Genomic DNA, 11,921 nt, shown 5'->3' with positions numbered 1-11,921 from the left:
TTGGTCGCTCATTAGTGAACCCTGCAGTAGTTATAAAATCATTGCTGGTGAAATAAATCCTTTTTTTTTAAATTCCAAACGGAGTTGATAAGTAAAATAGATCAAATTCGAGTTAATTTTTTTAACTTATGTCCACATTTTGTTAACTGTTAAATCATATGAAATAAAAGTGATTTCGTTTTGCGTCACACGATCAAAATGATTCCACACTGGGGAAAACTTAGAACGAGTTGTTCCTTTGATAAATATATCATAATTACGCAAAAGCCCATCCAACAGACATACGACACTTTGATACAGTTTATTTCTTTATACTAAACACTTTGGCCAAACGATACATTTCCTGTACCGGTCACGTGATTCACTAGTGTCGATCGTACCATCAGCAAAACCCTTTTTAGCTTAGCCTAGCAGCTACCAAAGGAACAAGTCCGGGTCACTAGTGTCGATCGTCCCATCACTATCAGCAAAACCCTTTTTAGCTTAGCCTAGCAGCTACCAAAGGAACAAGTCCGGGTCGTCCAAGAACTGGTTGGACCTTTGCGCACTACTTTAGCTGAGCCTAGAGGCTATCAAAGGAACAAGTCGTCGAATGCTTGTTTGTGCGTTAGCTTAGTTAAGCTAGCAGCTATCAAAGAAACAAGTCACCGAAGAACTCGTTGGAGCTTTCCATGCTAATTTAGCTTAGCCTAGCTAGCAGCTATTAAAGGAAAAAGTCGTCGAAGCGCGTGTTATGCTTTATCTTAGCTTATCTTAGCTAGCATCTATCAAAGAAACAAGACCTCAAGTCGTTGAAGAACCCGTTAAAGCTTTGCGCCCTACTTTAGCTTAGCTTATTTTAGCTAGCAGCTATCAACAAAGGCGCCGCCATCATCAGAATCCACGCGTGGAAATGCCTGCAGGAACGAAACGGCCAAAGTTCCAGGAGGAACTTTTTGACCTCAAAGGATATAGACAAGAAGGTAGGTTGACTTTTTATTTCCATTAATTCACTCAATGTTTAATGGAAAAAATACCTTTAAGGCTTAAAGGTATTCTATTGACGTAAAATTATTTTAGCATTCGTACTTTTTCACGGATTCGCACTAGCGCCGTTCGAAGAAAGACGTAATAAATGCTATTTCTATTTTAATGTGACCACTCTAGGACGGAAAGAATGGGTCTCAACGTGTTTATCCTTTAACAACGGCAGCAAACAGTAGCTTTCCTTTTATTGTATCCACAGTGTATTTTTCTTTATCACGCAATGCACGAGCGCCCCCAAAGGGGTTCAACAGTTCCTGCTACTCGCCCTCCATTTTTGGCTAAATGCTTGAGTAACATAACACTTACTTGCATGCTGTGAATTTAAAATGCAAAAAAATGAACATGCAGATGCACTAAACAACGAGAGCAGCGTTCAAACAAAGGTGTCAAAGTTGCGGCACGAGGGCCAAATCTCCGTGGTGCGGCCTGCAGAGTACTTCATTTTTCATGTTAAAATTCAAATATAATTATAAATAAATTTAATATGTACTCTTACCAACTATTTTTCTAGAAAAAACCTAACATTTTTATTTAAAAAATCTAATATTGAGTTGTTTTGTTTTAATAAAAATATAATATAAAAATAAAAAAAGTAAAAATAAGTGATTTAAACCATTTTGCTTTTTAAATTTAATTTAAATTTATTTTTCTCTCTACGAAAAACTACAAAAAAGGAAATATTTGATGGTTTCTTTAAATAAATATATCCCCAAAATAATGACAGACTAGCTTGAATAAAAGACAGTGGTGTGCCGTCAAGGCCTTCTCTGCTGGCCTAAGAAATATCTGAATCATATATTATATTTTGTCCATCAATACTTATTAAATGATTCCAAATTGTCTGTTCGCTTCCTTTCATTGCTTTCCCCCTGGTTGCACTGCTTCCAGATGTGTGTTTTCATATTGAAGCATTTAACCAATCACATTTCAGCCATTATTTGGTGGTTTTTGAAGATATTGTGCATAAGTTAAATTCAATTATTTATTTTTGTGTTACATACAGATGTGAAATACAAACAAAAAAGCTTTTCTTGTTCTCATTATTGCACTGGAACACTTGAGGAAAAAAAAATGTTGCGCTTAACAAAAAATGTTTTGGTTGCCATGGGGCTAATTAATCTCGAAATATTTCGTAAAATGCCAAATTTTTGTTTGTTGTTTTAGCAGTCCTTCAAGGAGTTAAAGCAAATACTTCATTTATTTGAAGAAAAGTAACATTTTTAGACTGTGTCCGGATTCTACTCATTATCCATTGAAACAATTTTATGTGAAGTTGCAGCCTCTTAACTTTTTTGTGTTCACTTGCTGTGCTCTTACGTGATATTGTATTGTAAAATATTGCCTCAAGGCCTTCACAATCAATTCTGCAGGCTTTGCTCTGCTGCATTAAACAAGCCTCGATAAGACTGTTGCTTTAATCAATGAGAATTCGATTTGGTGACACCAAAGCCTTCTCGCAGGCGTAGGGATACGTCATCGCTTTCACCAACTTTGATTGGCTAGTGATAGAGTAGGCAGGCCAAAGCCAGAGTGAGCCAGCCAGAGCTCACAAACTCCACCCACAATGGCTGACGGAGGAAAACAAACGGATTTGGTTGCAGATTTGCTGATGAAGCCATTTTCTAGACGGACTTTTCCAGAAAAAAATGGAAATCATTAAGAAAGGGTTGCCAACTCCGAAGTTAGCAAGCCTGTTACAACGAAGAAAAGGGTTTGTCCGCCACTTTCAGTTCGCTAACTACGAGCGCAACCCCTGGCTCACGGGCTCCGAGGAACACTGCAAATTGTATTTCTGGGAGTGCTTGTTATTTGCCACCGATCGACATGGTGTTTGGAGCAACACTGGATTTGCAAATTTGACTTGTTTAACCAAAGCAGCAACGAGACACCAAGGCACTGCCGGACACTTACACTTGCTCTCCAAAACATTTTGGAAAACCCGAGTGAAGTTACAGTTCAGCGAGCAAGGGCGCAGGGAAACGGAGTGCCACAACTAAAAGGTAAAGAAAAATAGGGAAATCTTAAAAAGTTTGATAGACTGTAAACTTTCATTTCGGGGACACGATGAAAGCGCTGCATCCCCAAACAAAGGAAATTATGTGGAACTTCTTTCTCTCATTGCTGAGAGAAACACGGATTTACATTCCCACCTGTCCACTAATAAAGTGTTAAGTGGCACGTCGGGCAAAATACAAAACAACCTGATCACTGCTGTTGCTGAAGTGATGGAGGAAGCGATGAGAAGGGAACTAGAAGTACTGTTTGTTTCTATAATGGTGAATGATTCTGTGCGGTGTGCTGATGGATTTAAAGCACATCTGGATGATTTTGAATTTTGTTTTTTGGCTTCACACATTTAATGGCATTTTTGAGCATTCCGACATGCTTTTTTCAATACTACAGAACAACAAACTGGATGTGCAGTTTTGTCCTGCAAGAGTAAAGGAGTTTTGTGATAGTTGAGCGCTAGAGGGGTCAATATGAGGAAATCTACGAGGCCACAGAATGCAGTGCGGGTGCTCCAAGCGCACGAAGAGGTCAAGCGCAAGATTCTTGCGCGCACTACCACCAACTCCACGACAGGATTCTGAACAATATTACTTGCCAGACGTGGACCAGATTTCAAGAACCCGAAAGACTGATGTTTCTTTCCCTCCTCGACCCACAGAAGTTTTGGGAATACCAGAAAACTTTCCCACATGCAGCTTTCTCCATTTTAACGCAGAGCCACGGTACACTTTTCGATCTGCATCGGTCGGCTAAGAACAGAACTGATTGTAATGTATATGCCACGGATGATTTTACAGGAAAATCTCCCACTGATCTCCTTGACTTCCTTCAGCAGAAAAATCTGAGTGAGAGCATGGGGTGGCTGTACACAGTGGGTTTGACAGTGACCATCCCCGTGTCCACTGCTTCTGTCGAACGGACATTTTCAGCCCTAAATAGAATCAAAACTTATGCCAGAAATACAACAGGTCAGACTCGACTGTCAGCATTAGCTTTGATGGGGGGTTTGGACGAATTAATTTGTTTTTAGTTCATTTCAATGGGAAACGTTCACTCGAGTTACGAGAAGATCGACATACGAGCTCAGTCCCGAAACGAATTAGGCTCGTATGTAGAGGTACCACTGTACTGCATTGTGACTAAATGAATGTATGGCGCCCTCTCCCGTCTGGTTTCATTTCTGTGAACAAGAAATGCAGTCATTTAATAATTGGAAAATGGTTAATCATTTATCTTTGTGTCTTTGCAGGTTTCAGAAATGATCTTGGTGCTGAAGGGCAGGAGTCCGTTGACCTTGAAGGCGAAGTTGAGCTCCCCCAAATCAAAGAGGAGGAGCCAGAGTTCCCTCAACAACAAATGGGAGACGAGCAACTTCCCATCAAAAGGGAGGAAGATCATTTCATCTGGTCACTTGGTGAGTTCGTGAAGAGGGAAGATGTTCTGGGCGTGGCCAGCGGAGGGGCGGAGCCAGCAAACACCACAACATGGCCCCTAATTAAAGAGGAGGAGCCAGAGTTCCCTCAACAACAAATGGGAGACGAGCAACTTACAATCAAAAAGGAGGAAGATCATTTCACCTGGTCACCAGGTGAGTCCGTGAAAAGGGATTGTCTGGGCGTGACCAGCAAAGGGGAGGAGCCTGCAAATGCTTCAGAATGGCCCCAAATTAAAGAGGAGGAGGCAGAGTTCTCTCAACAGTGCTAAAGAGAAGAGCAACCTCCAATCAAAAACGAGGAATGTGTCAAATGGTGTTAGGTTTAAACACCAGACATTTGTATCACCAATCTGAAAAGAAGGAAATCACAGAGAATTTTAGTTAACTTTATTTAAAAATGAGAGGTTCACGGTACTGATCTCGTCACAGTCCTCCGAAGCACTCTGAAAATGTCCCCTCCTGCAAAGTCTCTTATTGTGTTTTGGGAGTGTCCAAGTTACAGGAAGTTTTAAGCTGATCAAAGGAGAGAGAGATCTCTCCCAGTTACAAAAGGTTATTTGATCATGACCATATGCCCCTTCAAGATAACATCTTTATAGTCTCCTTCCCGATATCCTGCAACCCTCACACAATAGTTCAAACAGACGTCGGCCCCCCTGGGTAGTTCCTCTTTGTTGAATAAGGTGAAACTCCCCAAGGGCTCAAGACACTCTAATTCTATTAACTAACATTTCGACAGTCTAAATTAAAATCAGGATAACTTATATACAATAATTCCAACAAATGGTCAACTGGTGAGCCTTTCAAGAGTAAAGCTGATCTGGACCTGGCTCACCAGAGATGTCCTCAGATGTCTCCTTTAGTAGGATTAGTCTTCAACCGTCGTGAATCCAGGCGCTCCGCCGAAAATCCTGCCCGTAAAAGGGTTTTAGACGCCGTGGCCATGGTCTTCTCCAGAGATGTCGACCAAGCGCCCGGACTCCTCCAGTATGTTGACTCCCAGGCTCGAAGGACCAAAATGATAGGTTCACCAATAGGTATTCCCAAATTCACCTTTCAACAAAAGAGGCATCTGACTCGTATCCGTATTTCTTGCAAGAGAGAATCGATCCACACGCGTCTCCGGTCAAGATCATTCTGCCCACTCGATGTCTCTTGCTAATTTATTCATGAGATTTAACAACATGCATCACAGAAGTCTAAACATTTTTAGAGTCTCATAACAATTTACAGTCCTCCGATTCTTCCCAACAGAGTTTTGATGTGAAACCATCTTGAGAAGCCAACGCTTCCCAAAACAATCCACAGTTCCCAAGAGCGCTTGTTGTGAACCATTTTCAGAAGCCGATGGTTCCCCAAACAATCCACAGTTCTCCAAATCTTCCCAAGAGCGCTTGTTGTGAACCGTCATGAGAAGCCGATGCTTCCCAAAACAAATCAGTTCTCTTGATGCGAACCATAGTCATTACTTTTGCAAGAGATGTATTAAAATGCATTTCATTTATGTCAATAACTCTAAAATTAAAGCAAAGCGTTCTTCATTGCAAGCACATATATAATGAATAATATTCACACACATCTATAATAATGATTAATATTCCTAATAAGCAAAGCGTTCTTTGTTGCAAGCATTTTTATAATAATGTTTAATATCCAAAATAAAGCAAAGCGTTCTTCATTGCAAGCACATTTATAATATTGATAACCCCAACAGTATCCTTATCAGAAACAATGTATTTTTTCGTTATTGCGCAAAGAGCGAGGGCCCCCCAGAGGCATTGAAGAGTCATTCCTGATACTCGCCCTCAATTTTTGGCTGCATGCTTGAGTAACACTTACTTACATGCTGTAAATTGAAAATGTAAAAACTGAAGATGCAGATGCACTAAACAACAACCAGAGCAGCGTTCAAACAAAGGTTTCAAATTTGCGGCCTGAGGGCCAAATCTGGCCCGCTCTGACTCCGTGGTGCGGCCTGCTGTAATTATAAATAAATTGAATATGTACTCTTTTACCCACTATTTTTTTCCCCCCAAAACTTTTTTGATGAAAAAATCTGAGTTTTTTTGTTTTGTTTTAATAAAAATATAATATAAAAATGTAAAAATAAATGATTTAAACCATTTTGCTTTTTAAATTTAATTTTAATTTATTTTTCTCTCTGAAAAACTACAAAAAAGGAAATATTTAATGGTTTCTTTAAATAAAAATCCCCCAAATAAGCTAGCTAGCTACTGAATAAATGATAATACTTTTTTGATGCCTCCACTTTGGTGAAAGCATTGAAACTGAATTAAAATCTTAAACATAAAACAGAAAGTTTTCAATTAAAAGGCTCCAAAAAAGATTTTGGCAAATTTTAAGGGCCTACCATCAACGGTGAAGATACTTTACACCCCACTAGTCCTTTTCTTTGTAAAAATACACCCAAAAAACAGTTTTAAACACATTTGGCTGTTGACGAGAATACAACAGTGGTAAGTACAGTGGTATCTCGACATACGAGCCCCCCACCTTTCGAGCATTTCGAGATACGAGTAAAATTTCTAGCAAATAATTATCTCTAGATACGAGACAAATTTTGAGATACGAGAAAGCCAGGTGGCCAAGACATGAGAGGCTGTTTCTGATCTTAATGCACTTAACTCTTTTTTTGCCACATCTCTTTCGTGCATAACAAATATCTACGAGTACTGGGCGGAGCGTTGCATTTTTTCAGTGTTTTTTCCCATCACTCAGCGCAAAAAGCGTAGCGATCGCTAGCACGAGTAGTATATATTACTTCTCGTTGACAAGTGGTCGTACGTTATCCTATTGTGAGGACATTTGTGTGCATCATTGTGGGAATATTTTGAAGGGAAGACAAAAGCAAACAACCCTTGATGCGCCAACCCGGCCGGGAGAAAGTTTAGTGTAAGGTTAGATTAAACTTATTTTTGAGTGTCTGCATCGTAATCCAGATCATTTAAATTTGTTTATGTTATATTACGATTCACCGGTGCAAAAAGTCTCCCCCGCATAACCCGCCCCCCTTTATGTCCCTCTCTCTCTCTACCCTACGCGAAATCCGTCTAATTTTAGTTCTATAAAACACATTTTAGTAATATTAAACCACTAGTTATGTGTTACTTTGTTAACAGATGGCAAATTAGAAGAAATAAAGCATTTTTCCAATCCAATATCCTGTTTTTGGTGTTTTTTCAGAGGGTTGGAACAAATTAATTTGTTTTTAGTTCATTTCAATGGGAAACGTTCGTTCGAATTACGAGAATATCGAAATATGAGCTCGGTCCCGGAACAAATTATTGGTCCAAAAAGTTTGTAGTAAAGCCTTTTCTCAAAATGAACTACTTAAAAGGCCACACAAGAACACCCACTGGTGAAAATCCATTTTCTTGCTCAGTTTGTTAGTCAAACATTTACAATGAAGGGAAGTTTAAAAATACACACAAGAACCCACACTGGTGAAAAACATTTTCATGCTCAATTTGTGGTCAATATTTTCCGCATCAGCAATATTTAAAATCTCACACAAGAATCCATACTGGTGAAAAACCATTTACCTGCTCATAAAATTATGCGATTAAAAACATTACATTACTTATTTTTGCATCACTCGAACCGGAAGCTGTTCGGTGACATTAGGTCAGCGTGAAAAATTAGATTTTGGAATAATTTTGGAGGTTTATGTGATGAATAACAATAAATGAAAAGGATAAAATATGTTAAATAATCAACATAATCTGAATGTCACCACTATTTTGTCTTTAAATTGTGTACCGGATGACTGGATCAAACCTAAAACGTGACTTTTCTGGCATGCATTATTGCAAAATAATCAACCATGCTGTGATAATAAACTTGTAAAATTAAGAAAAAAAAATTGCCCATTTTTGGCTACATGTAGTGATACATATTATTTTTTGTCTTTGCAGGCTTCAGGGAAAATCTAAGTCCTGATGGGCAAGAGTTTGTTGGCCTTAAAGAGCTCTCCCAAATCAAAGAGGAGGAGCCAGGGTTCCCTCAACAACAAATGAGAGAAGAGCAACTTCCAATCCAAAAGGAGGAAGATGATGTCACCTGGTCACCTGGTGAGGCCTTGACTAGGCATGGTGATCTGGGCGAGGCCAGTGGAGGGGCGGAGCTTGCAAACACCTCATCATGGCCCCAATTTAAAGAGGAGGAGCCAGAGTTCTCTCAACAGTGCAAAAGAGAAGAGCAACATCCAATCAAAAACGAGGAATGTGTCAAATGGTCAACTGGTGAGCCTTTCAAGAGTGAAGATGATCTGGGCATGGCCAGTGGGGGAGCGGAGCCTCTGAACGGCAGCTCAATGGAAGGATGGCGAGCAGAAAATTTAATTGCTCCTTTGTCAGATGGCAACGACTTGCTTTTTGACGATGATGATGTTGAAGGTGTTAAGAAAAATCCCAGTGGCGACAAACTCTGCAAATGCTTTCAGTGTGGGAAAACTTTTAGGCAAAAGTCTTCTTTGAAAACACATATGAGGAGCCACACTGGGGAGAAACTCTTATCATGTACAGTTTGTGGTAAAACATTTACACACAAGGGAAAATTTAAAATGCACAGAAGAACACACACTGCTGAAAAACCATTTTCGTGTTCAGTTTGCGGTAAAGCCTTTTCTCAAAATGAATCCTTAAAAACCCACACAAGAACCCACACAGGTGAAAAGCCATTTTCGTGTTCATTTTGTGGTCAAAGATTCACACAGAAGGGACACTTAATTATTCATGCAAGAACACACACTGGTGAAAAACCATTTTCGTGTTCAGTTTGTGGTCAGACATTTGCAAACAAGGATAAATTAAATATTCACACCCGAACCCACACTGGTGAAAAACCATTTTCATGCTCAGTTTGTGGTCAAGGATTCACAGACAAGGGAAACTTAAAAAACCACACAACAACCCACACAGGTGAAAAACCATTTTCGTGTTCAGTTTGTGGTCAAAGATTCACACGAAAGGAAAACTTAAAAACCCACACAAGAACCCACACAGGTGAAAAGCCATTTTCGTGTTCAGTTTGTGGTCGAAGATTCTTACACAAGAAAAGCTTAAAAACCCACACAAGATCCCACATTGGTGAAAAACCATTTTCGTGCTCATTTTGTAGTCAAACATTCACACAAAAGGGACACTTAATTAGTCATGCAAGAACACACACAGGTGAAAAGCCATTTTCGTGTTCAGATTGTGGTCAAGGATTCACACAGAAGGGACACTTAATTAGTCATGCAAGAACACACACTGGTGAAAAACCATTTTTGTGTTCAGTTTGTGGTCAAGGATTCACACAGAAGGGACATTTAATTGGTCATGCAAGAACACACACTGGTGAAAAACCATTTTCATGCTCAGTTTGTTGTCAAGGATTCACAGACAAGGGAAACTTAAAAGCCCACACAAGAACCCACACAGGTGAAAAACCATTTTCGTGTTCAGTTTGTGGTCAAAGATTCACACGGAATGGAAGATTAATTAGTCATGTAAGAACACACACAGGTGAAAAGCCATTTTCCTGTTCAGTTTGCGGTAAAGCCTTTTCTCAAAATGATTCCTTAAAAATCCACATAAGAACCCACACCACTGGTGAAAAACCATTTTTGTGTTCAGTTTGTGGTCAAAGATTCACACGGAAGGGACATTTAAATAGTCATGCAAGAACACACACAGGTGAAAAACCATTTTCGTGCTCATTTTGTAGTCAAACATTCACATATAAGGCAAACTTAAAATCCCACACAAGAACCCACACAGGTGAAAAGCCATTTTTGTGTTCAGTTTGTGGTCAAAGATTCACACATAAGGGAACCTTAATTAGTCATGCAAGAACACACACAGGTGAAAAACCATTTTCGTGTTCAGTTTGTGGTCAAACATTTTCCCGAAGGAGAAACTTAAAAGAACACTTATTAACCCATACTGTAGAACAATGTTTTCCTGCTCAGTCTGTGGCCACAGATTCGCTACAACAGCCCAATTAAAAAGCTTTACAATTCAAAAACCTTTTCCAGGCGTAGTTAATGTTCCAACATTTTCACATAAGGGAACCTGAAAAGAAGACTTAACAACCCACGCAGGAAAAAAGCCTTTTTTTGCTCAATTTGTAACAGGAATATCTTAAAAAGACAATTACCCACATCGGTCAGAAACCCTTTTCCTGCTCAACTTCTTGCCAGAGATTTATTTAGTCCCAAGGATAGACTTAAAAGACACGTGTTGTGTTAAGCAGTGAGTGGCCAATGACAGCTTTGCTTGCTTTATCAATTTCGGTATGAAATATCATTGTAATCGAAGTATAATTGTGTTTTGCATTCTGAAAATCTTGTTTACAGTTTTTAATGTGTAATATCGATCCACACGATTCAAGTGCAGTAGTACCTTAAGATACGAGTTTACTGCGGGATCGAGCTAGTATGTCAATTTACTCGTATCTCAAGTCAATTCTTCCCATAGAAATGAACAAAAACAAATTAATCCATTTCCATCCTAAAAAAAACACCAAAATTGGTTCTAATTTACCACCGACTCACAATAGGGAACCATCTGGTATGTTCATATCTCAAATTTGTCTCGTATCTCAAGGCAAAATATTTGCTCAGAATATTCCTCGTATCTCAAACTTCTTGTATGTTGGAACACTTGTATGTCAAGGTATTACTGTATAAGAAAAGTGAGTGTCGTACAAGATTGTATTTACTTACGAAATGATAGAGCCTAAATTAGGGAATTACAAAGTGAATAATAAATAATGTGATCTAAATATGGAAAATATGTGTTCACAGTTAAAGACGTGCCTAAGAAATTTGAAAAGTTGCAGTTTTTGTCTATTGAATTTGCTAGCATATTGAGTGTTATTCAAACATGATACATTTTAATGAAAATAATTGATATATTGAATTTAGGATCTAAGAAACATTAGTAGAAATATGGTGTGAAAGACAATTAATTTGCTGAAAATCAATAAATTAGTACAATGTCCTTATACTTTTGTCATATTAGAAGATGAATCACGTTTTTAAACCGATTTAACGTGATATCTTTGGTAGTTCCAATAAAGCTCTCTTTTTGGTGAAAAATACTTTTTGGGTCTTTTTGTTGACAAAATCAGCCTTCCAAATTCAAAGGTGACAAAAAAAGAGAAGCGTTATTTGCTAAGATTTAAAACTAAGAGGAAAATGAATACATTAATTTGAACAATTTGACAAATTAATATGTAAAAGATTGTTTTCTTTCTACAGGTGTTAAAATACGGAAACTTCATGTCTGAAATTAACGGTAAATTATTTTTATCTTTTTGATGTTGAAGGGGATGATTGGCAGAAATGTAACTAGATTTTTCTTTTATGTGTAACTATTGGAAAAACTCAGTAAGAAAGTTTTATAGGAGATGATAAATGAACTACAAAGGGAATGTAATGTTA

The 11,921-nt window shown here is 38.5% G+C and overlaps 1 protein-coding gene across 3 annotated transcripts; it reads left to right on the top strand.

The window, feature by feature from the left end:
- Positions 1-213: 213 nt before the first annotated feature.
- Positions 214-11,482, top strand: LOC144065506 (uncharacterized). Of its 3 annotated transcripts, XM_077588418.1 has the most exons (3): positions 214-962; positions 4,286-4,624; positions 8,407-11,482. In XM_077588418.1, the coding sequence occupies exons 1-3, from the start codon at positions 893-895 to the stop codon at positions 10,479-10,481; spliced, it is 2,484 nt and encodes an 827-aa protein (XP_077444544.1). In that variant the 5' UTR covers positions 214-892; the 3' UTR covers positions 10,482-11,482. The 3 variants fall into 3 exon arrangements, with proteins under 3 accessions (XP_077444544.1, XP_077444546.1, XP_077444545.1); XM_077588420.1 differs by lacking the exon at positions 4,286-4,624 and having other exon boundaries at positions 215-962; XM_077588419.1 differs by lacking the exon at positions 214-962 and having other exon boundaries at positions 4,480-5,508.
- The last annotated feature ends 439 nt before the right edge of the window (positions 11,483-11,921 follow it).

This window comes from Stigmatopora argus, chromosome 20 (genome assembly GCF_051989625.1).
Source record: "Stigmatopora argus isolate UIUO_Sarg chromosome 20, RoL_Sarg_1.0, whole genome shotgun sequence".
In the NCBI taxonomy this organism is placed as follows: domain Eukaryota; kingdom Metazoa; phylum Chordata; class Actinopteri; order Syngnathiformes; family Syngnathidae; genus Stigmatopora; species Stigmatopora argus.
The sequence above is the reverse complement of the archived record's forward strand: the minus strand, read 5'-3'. Positions and strand labels throughout refer to the sequence as shown.